The sequence below is a fragment of the Manis javanica genome, chromosome 17, assembly GCF_040802235.1.
Source record: "Manis javanica isolate MJ-LG chromosome 17, MJ_LKY, whole genome shotgun sequence".
NCBI lineage: Eukaryota > Metazoa > Chordata > Mammalia > Pholidota > Manidae > Manis > Manis javanica.
In genome coordinates, this window is record NC_133172.1 from 1448508 (window position 1) to 1462335 (window position 13828).

Genomic DNA, 13828 nt, shown 5'->3' on the forward strand with positions numbered 1-13828 from the left:
GGTGCAACAGCCGTGGAGTGAAGGAGTTGGGCCCCAAGAGTGCGTTTGCTTCTCTGGGGGTGCAAGTAAGAGTGGCTTGGAGGGAAGCTCAGGACTCCAGTTTTGGCGTCACCAGCTTGAAACATACGTAAGACCGCAAAGTGTATCACATACACTTCAACCTATGTCTGAACAGTGGGAGAGGGGTCATGCCTGGATACATAAATTCGGGAGTTGTTAGCGTCCTCTTGTTATTTCCAGTCCTGCTACTGGGTGAGACCATCAAGACAATGAGTGTAATTGGAAAAAGGAATGGACAGGGGTGAACTCTGAACCAACCCAATATTAGTTGCATACAGGAAACCAACAAACTAGTGCTTAGAATGCTAACATTCCTACCAGATTAGTATTGTGCAGTCTGTTGTGCCCAAATTGCAAATCCCAGAAGACCACCAAGGAGCCAACACCGATGAAAAAGCAAAGAGCCTTTATTCGAGCTAGCTCGAGCTCAATCTCATCGACACCAACGCAGTGGCAAGATGCCAGAGAACGAGAGCAAGGTTGAATACCACAAAGGTTTTATGGGGTTCTAGGGCAGTTGGTCGGGTGGTCGTGGCTCTGGCTGATTGGCTGGATCTAGGCGTAGTTGGTGGGGTGACAGGTCGTGGCTCTGGTCAATTGGCAGGGTCTAAGGGTGGTGGATGAGCTCTTTGCTGACTGGAGAGAAGAGAGACCAAGCTCCGATTGGGTGAAATAGGATCCAGGTCCCGATTGGCAGAGGTAGGATCCGGGTCCCAATTGGCTGAAATAGAATCTGGGAGCTTGCCCTTTCAGTCTTAGAAGTCACCAATAGTGACTTCTTTTCTTTCATGACTATGAAGGTGAGAGAATAAAACCCAGCGTCTGATGAGCTGAGAATACATAGTTACAAAACTGGAAACACGACGTGCAGAAAATGGCCTCAAACAATTTAAAGGTAGAGAAAAGCATAGTGACATGTTAATGGAGTCAAGGATTAAGGTGGAGTTAATTTTCTAGAACATGCTACTCACAAAAGGTGGAGAAATGTGGCTCAGTACACAAGAACAATGTCATCCATCGTTGGCAATAAAAATTAGCCCGTATTAAGAGCCACAATTATCCTTTTCACATGTGATTGACTCTTGATTAAATTAAATGGTTTTGGGTTAAGATAAAACATTAAGTGGTTTGGGGTTAGGTAAAACATATTAAAGATTTTTATATTCTGTGTCATGGGAAGCAGAATGTCTGGAATCAGGGCAAGTGGGGAAAGCTCCATCGCTATTGGAGAAACTGTGAAGCATATCAGACTTTTCATTACTTAAATACATATCATCTGGTTACCAACGTTCAGGCCTTTTGTATCCTTATCTCCCTGCCTAAAATGTGCCCAGTGCTGAGTCTATCCAGCACCATAAATGACATTGTAAGGGTTCATACTGACTTTTCATGTAACTTGATTTAAGAATGAAATAATTAACTTCCTAGGAACTTCCAGATGTTTAATTGAACTTTTAAAAAATTAGAAGAACGAAACTAGAGAGATGTGAGCACTGGAGGTGCAGGTGAGGTGCCATGAGCCAGGGTCTTGGAGCATTTAAATTAATATCTGCAAAACCGGGCCGTTCATCTGAGCAGGGTGGTTGAATTTCTTGTTTAATGAGTAGGTCCTTCCAGTCATTACAGGGATGTGGCCCTACATCTGCTGGACATCTGAGGAGAATGTGGAGACTATGGTCCTGGGAGTAACATTAGCAAGGCAAAGTCCAAATGAAGCTTTAGTCAGAAGACATAGTGAAAACGATGCCTGCAATGCACAGAAACTGTTTGAGTGCCCAGCTAAGAAGTCCAGGTGTTCCCTCTAATGCACTCAGCTTCTGGGTGAAGGGAGCAGCTGCCACACGAACCTGCCACAGGATAGAGGGTAGAAGAGCATGCTCTAAATTGCTGCAGGCAGAGGGTGTTATTTCATAAGAGGCAATGTTCTATTAGGGATAATTTCTTCTGATACAGGCAGAGTATGGCACACCGTGGAGGTGCTAATGGTTTGAGAATTGGGGGGCATTGATGTGCAGTGAAACCTTTTCTCTCAAAGACGGCAGCGTGTTGGATGTTAGTATAAAAGGAGTGGACCTCTGGGTGGATCAGAGTCCTGTTTTACAAACGGCAGACTCCTGAAAACATGGGGAACAGTAAACTGAGTCTAGGAACCACTGTGATAGGTGGTAGGTTAAACCCCACTGGTTATCTGTAGAAATTATTTCACTAGTTTCCAAGGAGAGTCACCATTCCTGGGGGCCATGAGGGGCATCATACTGGGCTTTCATGGGAAAGAGAGGTGTAGAAATTCTATCCCAATCACACACCAACTCACTCAACTATAAAGACCTGGTACAAAAAGATTCCACTTTTATTAATTAGCATCTCACATCTAAAAAGAAAAAAACCGAAATAGAAGAGCACAGCAAAGAGAGGTCCCTGACCAAACACCGAGGAACAGGACGGACAGCTCAGGAGGCCATCTGAGCAGATGGAGGCAGCACCCTCCGAGAGTGGGCCTGGACCCAGGGGTGGTCCAGGATCTGGGCTAACGGCAGCCGCTCGGAAGGCTGGTATCTGAGAAGCCTGGAGATCAAGTCCTGGGCTCCCGAAGGTATTGAGGGGGGAAACCTTACGTCTACCTGGTGAGGCCAAAGAATAAAGAGCAGTATGGTTAATTTCTTAGGTCTACGTTCTGTTTCATGAGTCCCTTGAAGACGTTGTTCTGGATCTTGGTAGGCAGACCTCTGTGTGCCTCAGGCTCCACAAGCCCACCAGCCACCACTGACTGACTGACTCCCCAGGAATGCCCAGTGTGGTCAGCCCACCTTGAGGATCCGTCTGTAGGTCTCACTGTGGGAGCTGCTCTCAAAGGGTGGATTTCCCACCAGCAGCTCATAGCAGAGCACCCCAATGCACCAGAGATCCACGTTCTCATTGTATGTTCTCCCTTCAATCATTTCTGGGGGCAAGTAGTCCAGAGTCCCACACATTGTCTTTCTCCTGGAGGGCAGAGAAGGGGGCACCATGCAGAGGCCCAGAACAGAGAGCAGAAGTCCTGAGCAGTCTCCTCCCAAGCACAGGAAGTTGGCAACACCAAGTTTTAATGAGGATCATGGTTCAAAGACAAGTACAACGCCTCATCAAATCTGTATTTTGGAATTATTCATAGTTATTTAGCTCAGGATCCAGGATGTTTTCACAAGAATATTCTAGTCTTCAATAAAGACTTGGAACTGATGATGCAAGAGGGGCCAAGTAAATTCATTATTTATTCATATAGTAAAATTCCTACAATTATGGAACAATGGTTCTTTATTTACACAGAAATTTTCTGATAAAGTTGCATGTTAACAGATCAAAAAAATAAAAGATTCGGTGAACCACATTCTTTCAATCTACAAATATGTACTAAATACATGCATTAGAAAACCCATATAAACCCAGGATTGTATCTGGTCTTACATAGGGAATGAGTTAAATTGGATCATTCCTAACTGGTCCCCAGGGCCCACCACCTGACCTACCTCAGAGAAGGGGTGTGCACAGACCAGCCAAAGTCTGCAATCTTCACCTCACCCCTGAACCCCAGCAGCAGGTTCTCCGGCTTAATATCCCTGTGAATCACCCTCTTCTTGTGGCAGTAGGTCAGCGCATCTGCCAACTCCTCCATTATCTGTGTAAGGGGGGAAAAAAAAGCAACCTGGAAAATTAAGCCTTCTGCAATTTCCTTGTTAGGTAAAATGCTCACCATGCAGTTTACAGTCGGAGTGCAATCTTCTTTTCCCAGTTATCTACCTCCATGACCTCCTAACAGCACCAGTTGTTGGTGGGGAAGGATTTCCTCTCCCTGTTTTACGGGTCTCATAGAATGGATGGTAACACGGACAGACCTTTCCTCTTGCCCTGGCATAGCAAGTAGCCAACACAGGACCTATGCTGAGTTGAGCTAATCAGGTATCTCCCACAGGACTTCAGGCTTGAGGAAATGGTAGAAAACAGAAAAATTGGCAGGTGGGTCCTTCAGAGAGCAGACTGGGCCAACCATTGCTGCTGGGCTACCCATCACCCCGGTTCCCCATTCAGGGCCCTCCAAAAACCTCGTTTCCTATTTTTAAGCCAGTTCCACTCATTTATTCATTAAATTCCCTCACAGCCTTTCAATGTTTCTTTGCATAAGGTAGTTGGGTTAGGTTCTGATGCTTGCAAAGAATCCAAATGGATCACAGTTTATTAATATGCTGGGGCAATTAGGTATCCAAGTGTGAATCTGTTCGGATGTATGGGTGTCATTATATAAAATTCAAAGAATTCCGAAATCAGCTTTAGAAAACAATAGGCCGGACACTAATGACAGCCGCAGGCAGGAACCCCCACCAGGCCACAGTGAACTCACGGGCCCCAGGGCCCTCAAGGCCTCCCACCTCACCGTGGCTGCTCGCTGCTCATCTAACGTGTGGCTCTTTTGCAGCTCCTTGTAGAGCTCGCCCCTTGGAGCATATTCCAGAATGAGGTACACCCGGCGTGCGTCATGGAAGTAGTTGTACAGGCAGAGGATATTGGGATGCCTGGAGGTAATGGAGGGTCAGACTCCTAAGGCTATTTATTACAAGGGAATGGCCACAGCAAGGGCATATCGTGCTGGGACCAGAATAACGACAGCCCATCCGGAAGTGTGCGAGGGGCGAACAGACATCAGGATTCAGGAGGGAGGGACGCCAGAAGGGAGCTTTACATATGCAACTGGGGTGGATTGCAGAGAAACTTTAAGGCGGAAGCCAAGGGCCTATTTGGGACTAGCAGGGGGTTCGGGCCTGGGTCCAGAGGTCAGGGGTGTTAGAGGGCACAGGGCAGGAGGGAGGGGCCGGGGCCGGTCCTTACTGCAGGTGGGACTGGATTTCAATCTCCCTGCGCAGCTGGTGCTCCAGTCCTTCCTTCCCTATCTGGGACTTGAAGAGGACTTTCAGGGCCACAAGGAAACGGCTTTCCTTGAGCCGAGCCAGGTACACATTCCCAAACTTCCCCTTGCCCAGAGGGCGCCCGATTTCGAAGTCATCAATGGTGAGACGCCTCCTGGGAGGGGAGGAAGCACCTCGTTTTGGGAGGGCGGGTGGAGGGAGAGCCAGGGCCTCGGAATGCTCACCTCCGTCCTTACGGAGCCCCCGCCTTGCCCCTTTCCCTCTCCAACGACCCCGCCACGTGTCGGTCAAGCTCTGGGTCCCGCGAGCCAACGGCCCACAGGCGCAGCCGCTTCGCCCCCCGGTCCCACGTCCCGTCCCGGCCGGCCGCGAAGCCGAAGACTCACGCGGTTGGAATGCTGGGCTGCGTCTGACCTGCCGCAGCTTCTGGAAAAGGGGAGACGGAGGCGAGGGGGGCCAACGCTGCCTTCGCTGCAGCGCCCCCCCCGCCAGCTGGCACCGGTGCGTCCTTCTCAATCCGGCCTCTCTGGGGCTGGTTCTCATCCCCGCGACCTGCCGGCTGAACGGCGCCCGGCTTCATCACAGCCTGTGGGGGCCTCGGGAGCAGAACGGACGGTGGAGAGAACGCTTTCCCGAGCGCTTCTTTGACCGGGCGCCCAGCTGCGGGCGAGCCTGGACAGGGGTGGGGGCGGGGAGCACTCGGGCCGACGTCCTGCCGGCCCCCGCGGCCTCGGGCGGCGATCGGCACCCAAAGGGTGCCTCCGTAGAGACAGGGTCGGGGAACCCACCGCAGCAGCTGGGGCTCTGGCCGCTGGGGCTGGCCTTTATACACCGCGCCCTGGCCCCATTGGCTGAGCTGGTAGTTCCCGACCGACTCCTATTGGGTGACACTGCTGGCCGTAGGCAGCGGGCCCAATACAAGAGACAGAAATGGGAGAACCGCCGCCGCTTAGCCAATGAGACGGCAGGGCGCGAAAGGAAGAAGGCGGGATGCTGGGCCTCGGTGGACGCGGCCGGTGGGGGCCCGGGAGGGGAGCGAAGGGCCCCTGGACGGCTGCAGAGAGCCTGCGCTGTAAATGGCCATAAAGAGGTGAATAGGTCAACGAGTGAGTGGGTGCATCCCTGAGCAAAGTGACGTGACGCACGTATTAATGAATATAAATCAACCGAAGGGAGCTGCTGGGTTATCCTTGTGAAGTTGGAAAACCCCAAAACCACACGCGCTCCCAGCTGACCCCCTGTGGATAAAGTGAAGGTTCCTGTGGCCAGGATTCTCGCCTGGCCCTGCTCGGCTAGCTCACTACACACGTGTGGGCAATGCATCGTTACTGACTCTAAAGAACCGCACCCAGTGCTCTGGACGACGCGGTGGCATGACTGCAAGGCTGCAGGAGAGCAGAGGCTGGAGTGGTGGCAGCGCCAAGGACAGAGACTGGGACAGCTGTGGGGCAGAGGGGCCCAGGGACAGAGACAGGCTTGCTGCACGCAGACTCGCTCTGAGTGGACGGGATTCTAGTGAATGACCTGCCACCGTGAGAATAAAGTCATCCCAAGAACATGTTACTGTCATTTCTTTGGTTACACTGAATCCCTAGCGAACCTGCCTGGGGCTGAACCCACTGGCAAGACAGCCAGCTTGAAGGTTGTCACAATTCAGGCCATTCCCCAGGGTCCTCTGCCATCACACACACATGAAGGTCGCTGCGGGGAAACTTTCTGCAGTGGGTGCTTCTGTCCCCGTGTCCTACTGCTCATGTCCTCCCCCAGGCCCCCCGCACACCCCTGGGAGCCTGCCCACCCCATATGGCCTGGCACAACGCACAGATTCACAGCTTGCTCTGTGTATTATGTGTTTGTTGGACCTGTTGCCCTTAAAAATAAGGTATTTTACCAGCAAAATGGGTTTATTCAAGTAGAGCAGAGACTTGCAATTTGGAGCAAAGAAGACAGAACAACAAACATAGGCAAGTCCCACAAATGTGAGAAACACACTCACTGGTCCAAATTCAGTAAGTGGACACGGAGACAAAGAGAACAGCGGGGCGGGGCTTTAATGACGGTCTTGCAAGATCGGGTGTCTGGTGGGCAGGCACACCTGGGGAGTTTGGCGCCAGGAATTTACCTCCTAGTGCGCGAGTCCCTCCCCTGGTTCCTCATTGGCTGCGTACTACAGGGTTCACGTTCTTCCCCGGCCGTCGCCTAAGTCAGTTATATCTTTCCTTTACATTTGTCTTAATTTTATTGGTAGGTTTAAAAAACTCAAACAGGTATCGCCAGGCCCTTATCAATTCCCCCACCCCCACTCTCAGCCCCAGCAGCTTCCACCACCTGGCCCTTTGATAATACTTTACTGTTAAAATGTTTAAACATCCTAGTGGGAATAAATCACATTTAGGTTTTATACTCTTTCCTAACACAAAGGAGCGAAAGTTTGTTCTACGGAAAAGGAGGAGGAAGATGGAAGGGATTGTTCTGAAAAAAGGTCCACTGCAGAAAAAGCAAGAGGACAGAGAGGTGAGGGCCTCTCGTTGGCTGGGTTGCCGGGTGGTGATGTCTTGGACCCGCACTGGGCACCTTCCTGCTTGGGCCTGCGATTGACGACTGTTCTCTGTTGAGGCTTCTTTCAGGTTGAGTGATTGACAGTTCTTCCCGTCAGAGCTCCGCCCTCTCACCGCCCCACCCCATTTTAGCGAGGTTTCCCTTCATTAATTTTCACAGACCCAGTAATCAGTGTGTCGTTTGGGCCTCAAACAGTAAAATCAATGCACGTATATATTTGTTGGGCATATACATAAGTTTAGAAAAATTACTGAATACTTTTAGACAGGTAACAAGATAAATTGTTTGGGGAAATATAACTTAAAAGGAAAAAAAATCTCCCAACCCAGCTAACCTCTTCACAGAGATAGTAGAAAAATAGAAGTTTGTTATTGAATAGGCCTTACACCAGAATGTGATGCACTTCACATACAACAGCTAAGAGGCTGCAAAGGCGGAAAGAAATCTCACCCTTTTCATGTAGCCAATCACATACAGCCCATTACATGTTTTCAAGATAAATAATAATTAACGCATAAGGAAGAAAACGCGACAGCACCATTTGTTACACATAACTCATGTTAAATTCCTCTGGTAATTGGGATTACTATCTACTCTCACACTGGGTTTTTAAGAAGGAAAACCAACTTCTCATTTCTTCCTGACATAAGCTACTGTTAACCTTAAAAAAGTTATTTCACTAGCAAAAATGGGTTAATTCAGGAATAGCAGAGAATTGCGGTGTGTGACATGCAGGCTATGGCAAAACCATAGGCAAATCCTGCAAAAGACAGGAAACACCTCTCCTGCTGGGGTCTGGCATCGACAATCTGTTCTGTGATTGACATTGCAGGGTCCGATGCAAGCTCCTCCTGATGCCCTTTTAAAGGAGGTTTTCCTCCATTAACTTTCACAATACTTTTGCAACTTGAAGCAAGGGGTCCAGGGAAGTCAGGCTCATACTCTCCATGGAAACTGGGAGACAGGAATGCTGTCTTCCTTGATGTCCCCATTTCAAAGAGATGGCTCCTAAGTCTTGGAGAAACATTCCTGGGTTGTGAGAATTTGGGGCGTTTGAGGAAAAGCAAGTCTACGGCAGCTGGCGCTGCATCTGTAGGAGTTAGAGTGGCACAAGGTAAGTTAGAGACGAATGGGGATCAGTTGTGTGGTGTAGAACCTTGTTGGCCATTGTAAGGAGGTCATAATGTGTCCCCTGTGCCTTCTACAATATACCTGGGATTTGTTTAATCGGCTGTGGTAAGACATGCAGACCTGGAAGTGACTGTCAAGAAGGAAGAAGTTTGTGCTCACAGATGCCTAGCAAACAGGTGTCAGGACATGCCACACAGGGCCACGCGGGGAAGCACCAGCGTGGGTCAGGAAGAGAAGCAGCGAAGGAGAAGGCCCAGCCCAGCACCTTTGTTGTGTTTTCTGCAGGAAAGGAGAGGCCAGGCAGGCCAGTTTAGGATTGGCTGGTCTGAATAATGTTGTAGGGCTTTGGGGCATAGGAAGTGTCACTGGCCGGCTGGCATCTGGCCCTGGTATTTTAGGACAGAGGTATGCTGTCTTCTGGAGTGTGAAGAGCCAGAGGAGGTGGTTAGTTTACATGTGAAAAGCAGGATTCTGGGCAAGTTGCTTGCAATCTCTAAGAACTGGCTGGCCCTGGGATGGGTGGTGTGCGGGAGGCCCCAAATACCAGAGCAAGGATACAGAAGATAAAAAATATGTAGTTAGTATACTGTGACAGAGGCAGCCATGTGGGGCTTTGAGCTGAATGGTAATGGATCTGATTTGTGTTTTAAGTGGATCAATCTGGATGCTGTGTGGACGTTAGGACACAGAAGGGACAAGAGAGGAGGGAGGGATCTGGTAGGCTGCTCTCCAGCGGGGTGGGGGTGAAGGCTTAAAGCAATGTACTGCCAGGGAAGGTGGTTGGTCACAAAGTACAGGTAGCAGCTGACCAAGGAGGACAGCGAGTGATCAAGTTCATCCAAAAACACGGATACGCATGTAGCAGCTTCACAGGACGGATTGGTGGTTTCTTTGATCTACCCATGCCCCACGCAGCCTCCGCCAAATGTTAGGCATATTCCCGATGGTACTACGGTGTGTCTGTTACAGAAATGCTTTCGTTCCTGTAGGTGCTCAGGCAAATGTGACTGTTTTGCTGGAACAGAGCCTAGGCCCAGGGCCAGGAGGGTGGGCTGTGCAGGCAGGGGTTAGCGGACCAGGCTTCGGCTGCTCAAATACCGCGCACTCCAAAGGAAGGTGGGCCCCCGCCCACCTCCAGGAGGACCACCCCTGGGTCCTCGGACTGCCTTCCCTGTGAGGGTGCCTTTCATGCCTGAGGCCTTGGGTCCCACTGTACCACTCTGACCAGATAATTTATGCTAACAGTGTGACTTCTGGTGAACGTTCATGTGTGTGTGTCGGAGACCCTGGGCCGCACTCTGTCGTATCCGGGGTCAGTCACATAGGTTCTCCGTGACTCAGTAAAAAAAAAAAATGTGGACACTGAAGCTTGGGTGAGCTTCCTCGTTGGTCACACATCTGTGCTGAGGTGTGTGACCCCGATGCTGAGTCCCCGCCTGACTGCACTGGGGGCAAACCCCTGGAGGCTTGTCTGGCCCCTCCTGGACTTGACCTTACGTGCTTTTCCCTTTGGCGATCTCGGTCTGCATCCTTTTGCTGTAATAAACTGTAGCTGTGGGTATAACAGCCTTTCTGAGCCTCGCGACGCTTTCTAGCAGACCATGGGGCCTCAAGGCGGTTTGCAGAGAGCAGGAATACATAAATTAATCTATTTGCTTATTAAATAGAAAGGTTATGATCCAAATGGGTGTTCTGGCCAGGGCCTCCCTGAGGCAATGCTCTCCGAGATGAGATGTGGGGGACAAGCACCCACCAACCGCGCGGAGTGGTGGGGGGGGAGCCTTGTCCAGGCGCGGACGGAAAGGGAAACAGGAGGGGAAAGGAGAAGAGAGGTGAGATTTGTGCGGGGAGAGAGGTTGTGAATCAGGCCAGTCCCACAGCAGGGGAAGCCCCACGGATGGGCCATGTTAGGGATCCGTCTTTCATCCAAGAGCTAAGGGCCATCGTGAAACGCCTTGGGGAAGAGGGTGCGCTTTCAGGGGGCGGAGGGAAGCAGGCGCAGCATCTCATCTGAGCTGAACCTCTAGCTTCAGTGGAAACCGACCGGAGAGGCAAGCACGGGAAAGAGACCAGCCTCCACAGCTTCCCGGAGGGGTAAAGCCCGGAGTGGCCGTTTAGGTGATGGTGTCCACACCTGGGGCGCTGTTCCCCACGGGCGGGAGGGGATGACCGCCCGCCGCGGCCCGAGGCTGCAGCCCCGGCGCCTGGGAGCCCGGGCCGCGCGCCCCTCGCGCTCCCGACCGGGGGCCTCGGGCCGAGCCGCCGCCGCCCTCCAGGCGCCCATCCTGCCCACTGGCCCGTGGGTCCCCTCCGGGCCCGGGGGAGGGCGTTTCTTCCGCGGCTGCCGGGCGACCGTCGCAGCACCGCGGCAGCGCGCGGACTCGGACGTCACGGCCTCGGCGGGCCCGGCAGGCGCGCGGCCGGTGCACGCCTGTCGGAGGGCGCGGGTTCATGCCGACGGCGAGGAAGGGGATGGTGAGGACGCCTGTTACGGGGAGGCCAAGGGCGCGATGTGGGCGGGAGGGGGGGCACGGCGAGGGCGCTGCTCCCCTCAGAACGCTGGGGACAGTGTGGGGACCACGGGGATTGCCGCTCAGGAGCCTGGGGTGTCTAGCTGGGCTCGGTCATGGCCAGAAGCGTGGGGGCACGAGAAGGGCATCGGAACAATCTGCTTAAAATACCAACCTTGCGGGAGAGAGCTGGAATCTCACTGCCGCCAGCCACCCCGAAGCCTGGTTTCTGCGTGCTCACCCGGACACCCCTCCTCGGCATTGCTCCCCAATGTGTCCGCGGCTCTGCTCCTGGTTCTACCCTAAGAGGTCCCCACTGGCTTGGTGCCCGACACCCCATTTTTGGGAAATGACATCAAAGTGGCTGATTTGCTTTGCTACATTCTTCATATTTATCACCCCATTAATGCTCTCAGCTGTGTTGTTTAAAACGCACGCTTTATTACTCTAGTATGAGGAGGCCCGCAGATGGGACGACTGCATTGAAGATGGTCACAGCTCCCGCCCAAGAGGGGGCGCGCCGGGCGCCCCAGGGCCACAAGGGGGCGCCCCAGGGAAGGCGTACGGTCACTGGGCCTGAAGGAACGAGCAGGACGAGGCGAGCAGGCTGGGCAGGCTTCCGGTGAGCCGGTGTGGGCGATGTCAGCGGGCTGCGGACTGCGGGGCCTGCCCCCGGGGGCCTGGCACCTGGTACTGGGCTGGTCGGGGAAGGGTGTGTGTGTGTGCTCGACCCGGGACAGCTGGAGAGGAGAACGGGCTCCAGCCGGCTTTGCGTGGCTCCCTTGCTGTCTGCAGGAATCGGCTAGCCCGGGAGGGGCAGTCTCTGCAGGATCAAGGTCCCCGCAGTGAAAACTTCAGAATAAAAACACATGCTTAACACAGGGATATAAAAAATACAGGCAGACAAGTAGGCGTTTTCAAAAAGCCACGCAGCAGGAAAGAGCAGGACCAGGAAGTCCTCCCGCAGGTCCCGCTTTACTCCTGACTGCGCTCTGAGCAGGAAACACCTTCCCTGCACAATTCAGCTTAGCTCACTCAACTGTGAGCTGTGTTTACACACCTGTGGGCAAACAGATTACACATCTTTAACCCTTGAAGTTTAAGGACATCATCGACCATTTCAGACCCCACACCTGCGAGGGAAGCCGTCTTTGGGCCGAGTGTGCGCGCAGAGCGGAGCTGCACGGGCCCCGAGAGGCCTGGCTCCCGAAGGAAGGTCTCCAGCATCAGGTCTATGCGAAGGGCTCCCGGCTGGGGCCACGTGCCTGCACTTCCCAGGGTAACACACACAGATCGGTGACTGTAACTCAGCTCAAACAATGTATGTCTCGATCTTAGGCGCGCTGGGTGACACACACTCTTTAGTTCTCTCTATCGAAGCCGTAAGTTAGAGTATCGACAGACAGGAACAAAGATTAAAAACTGGGGACATATGTGCTACAGAAACACACAGCCTTGATCTGGCCAGTACACGTGTTATAAAGGTAAACAATGGGTAGGTGTATTTGCAAGTCAAACCACTTGAAGCCATATAGCTCATATATATATGTGTACATAGATATTCATAAATGGTAAATGTATACATACACTTTTATATACACATATATGGGCCCTAAGTGGTGTGCACCGTCAGCACCACAAAGAGGCGCAGTCCTTCACGACCCCTCTGCGCCTTGTCGTCACTAAACCCTGGTTAGCTTCTAAGTTCTACCTGATGTTGATTTTTCTGAGGTTACAATGGTTACACTTCACCTCAAAGTTCTAACTCGTTGTTATAGAAGTTTGAATTAATCAGCATTTTAGTACCATTTAAGTCCCTCTGAAAAAATAACACAGCAGACCTGAGACTGCTATACTCTTTTGAGTTTGCAAGCTTTGCCCCTGGCCAGGGTTGGGACCTTAGATATTTGGCAGGTTTCCCTCCATTCCCAGCAATGCGTGGCGAGCGTGACCAAGTCTTCTGTGCAAATATGGCTTATGCTGCACACCTATCCTTCTGAAGCCTTGAATTTGCTGTGCTAGCAAGAGAGCACCCCCCACTCAAGACCCTCAGCACTGAATCTCCGGGGGACCTCCTTGGGTGACTTCTCAACTGTGGTGACCCCACGGAGCTTACACTAAGCGTGTCCTTGGCGACCTCCCTGGTTCCCTCTGGACTTGTCTTTGCGCCCCGTTCGCTTTGTATCCTTCAGCTGTAACAACTCCTGGCCGTCGGGCAGGACATCAGGCTGAGTCCCAGGACTCCCAGAGAAGGTAACTGAAACGGGCAGATTTGGTGATGCCTGACATAAACATTCCTTATGGGTTCTAACATCTTACTGGTCTGGCCACAGAAGCCGGTAGGTTCCCGTTAAGGTCAACATATGCTATACAATGTGCTCACGATCTACACAGCTTTGTGGAAACACTTTCAAGGGACCTAAGCATTATCATAAATACATCCTGCTGTGTGTGGCCACTCACCAGAACACACATTATCTATGAAATAGACAGGCTGGATGTAGGGAAGATAATGGCTGCAAGTTGTGTGACCTGAACAAGGCAGAAGACAGTGGGATTCACTGGGATTTCAGGCACTTCAAATGGTACACTGACAGCCAAACACATGCCTGCACCCTGACCGACCTCCCTGCCACCTCAAGCCATCGTCTGTTTTCTAGTCACAACAGA

General features: G+C 51.9%; 1 protein-coding gene across 2 annotated transcripts; it reads right to left on the reverse strand.

Moving 5' to 3' along the window:
* Nucleotides 1-2385: 2385 nt before the first annotated feature.
* AURKC (aurora kinase C) lies at nucleotides 2386-5821 on the reverse strand. 2 transcript variants are annotated; one of them, XM_017645721.3, is made up of 6 exons: nucleotides 5345-5821; nucleotides 4921-5112; nucleotides 4469-4607; nucleotides 3567-3715; nucleotides 2868-3042; nucleotides 2386-2681 (listed from the first exon to the last, which is right to left on the reverse strand). In XM_017645721.3, exons 1-6 carry the CDS (start codon nucleotides 5536-5538, stop codon nucleotides 2511-2513), a joined length of 1020 nt encoding a protein of 339 aa, XP_017501210.3. In that variant the 5' UTR covers nucleotides 5539-5821; the 3' UTR covers nucleotides 2386-2510. The 2 variants fall into 2 exon arrangements, with proteins under 2 accessions (XP_017501210.3, XP_073082882.1); XM_073226781.1 differs by lacking the exon at nucleotides 4921-5112 and having other exon boundaries at nucleotides 5345-5780.
* Nucleotides 5822-13828: the final 8007 nt, after the last annotated feature.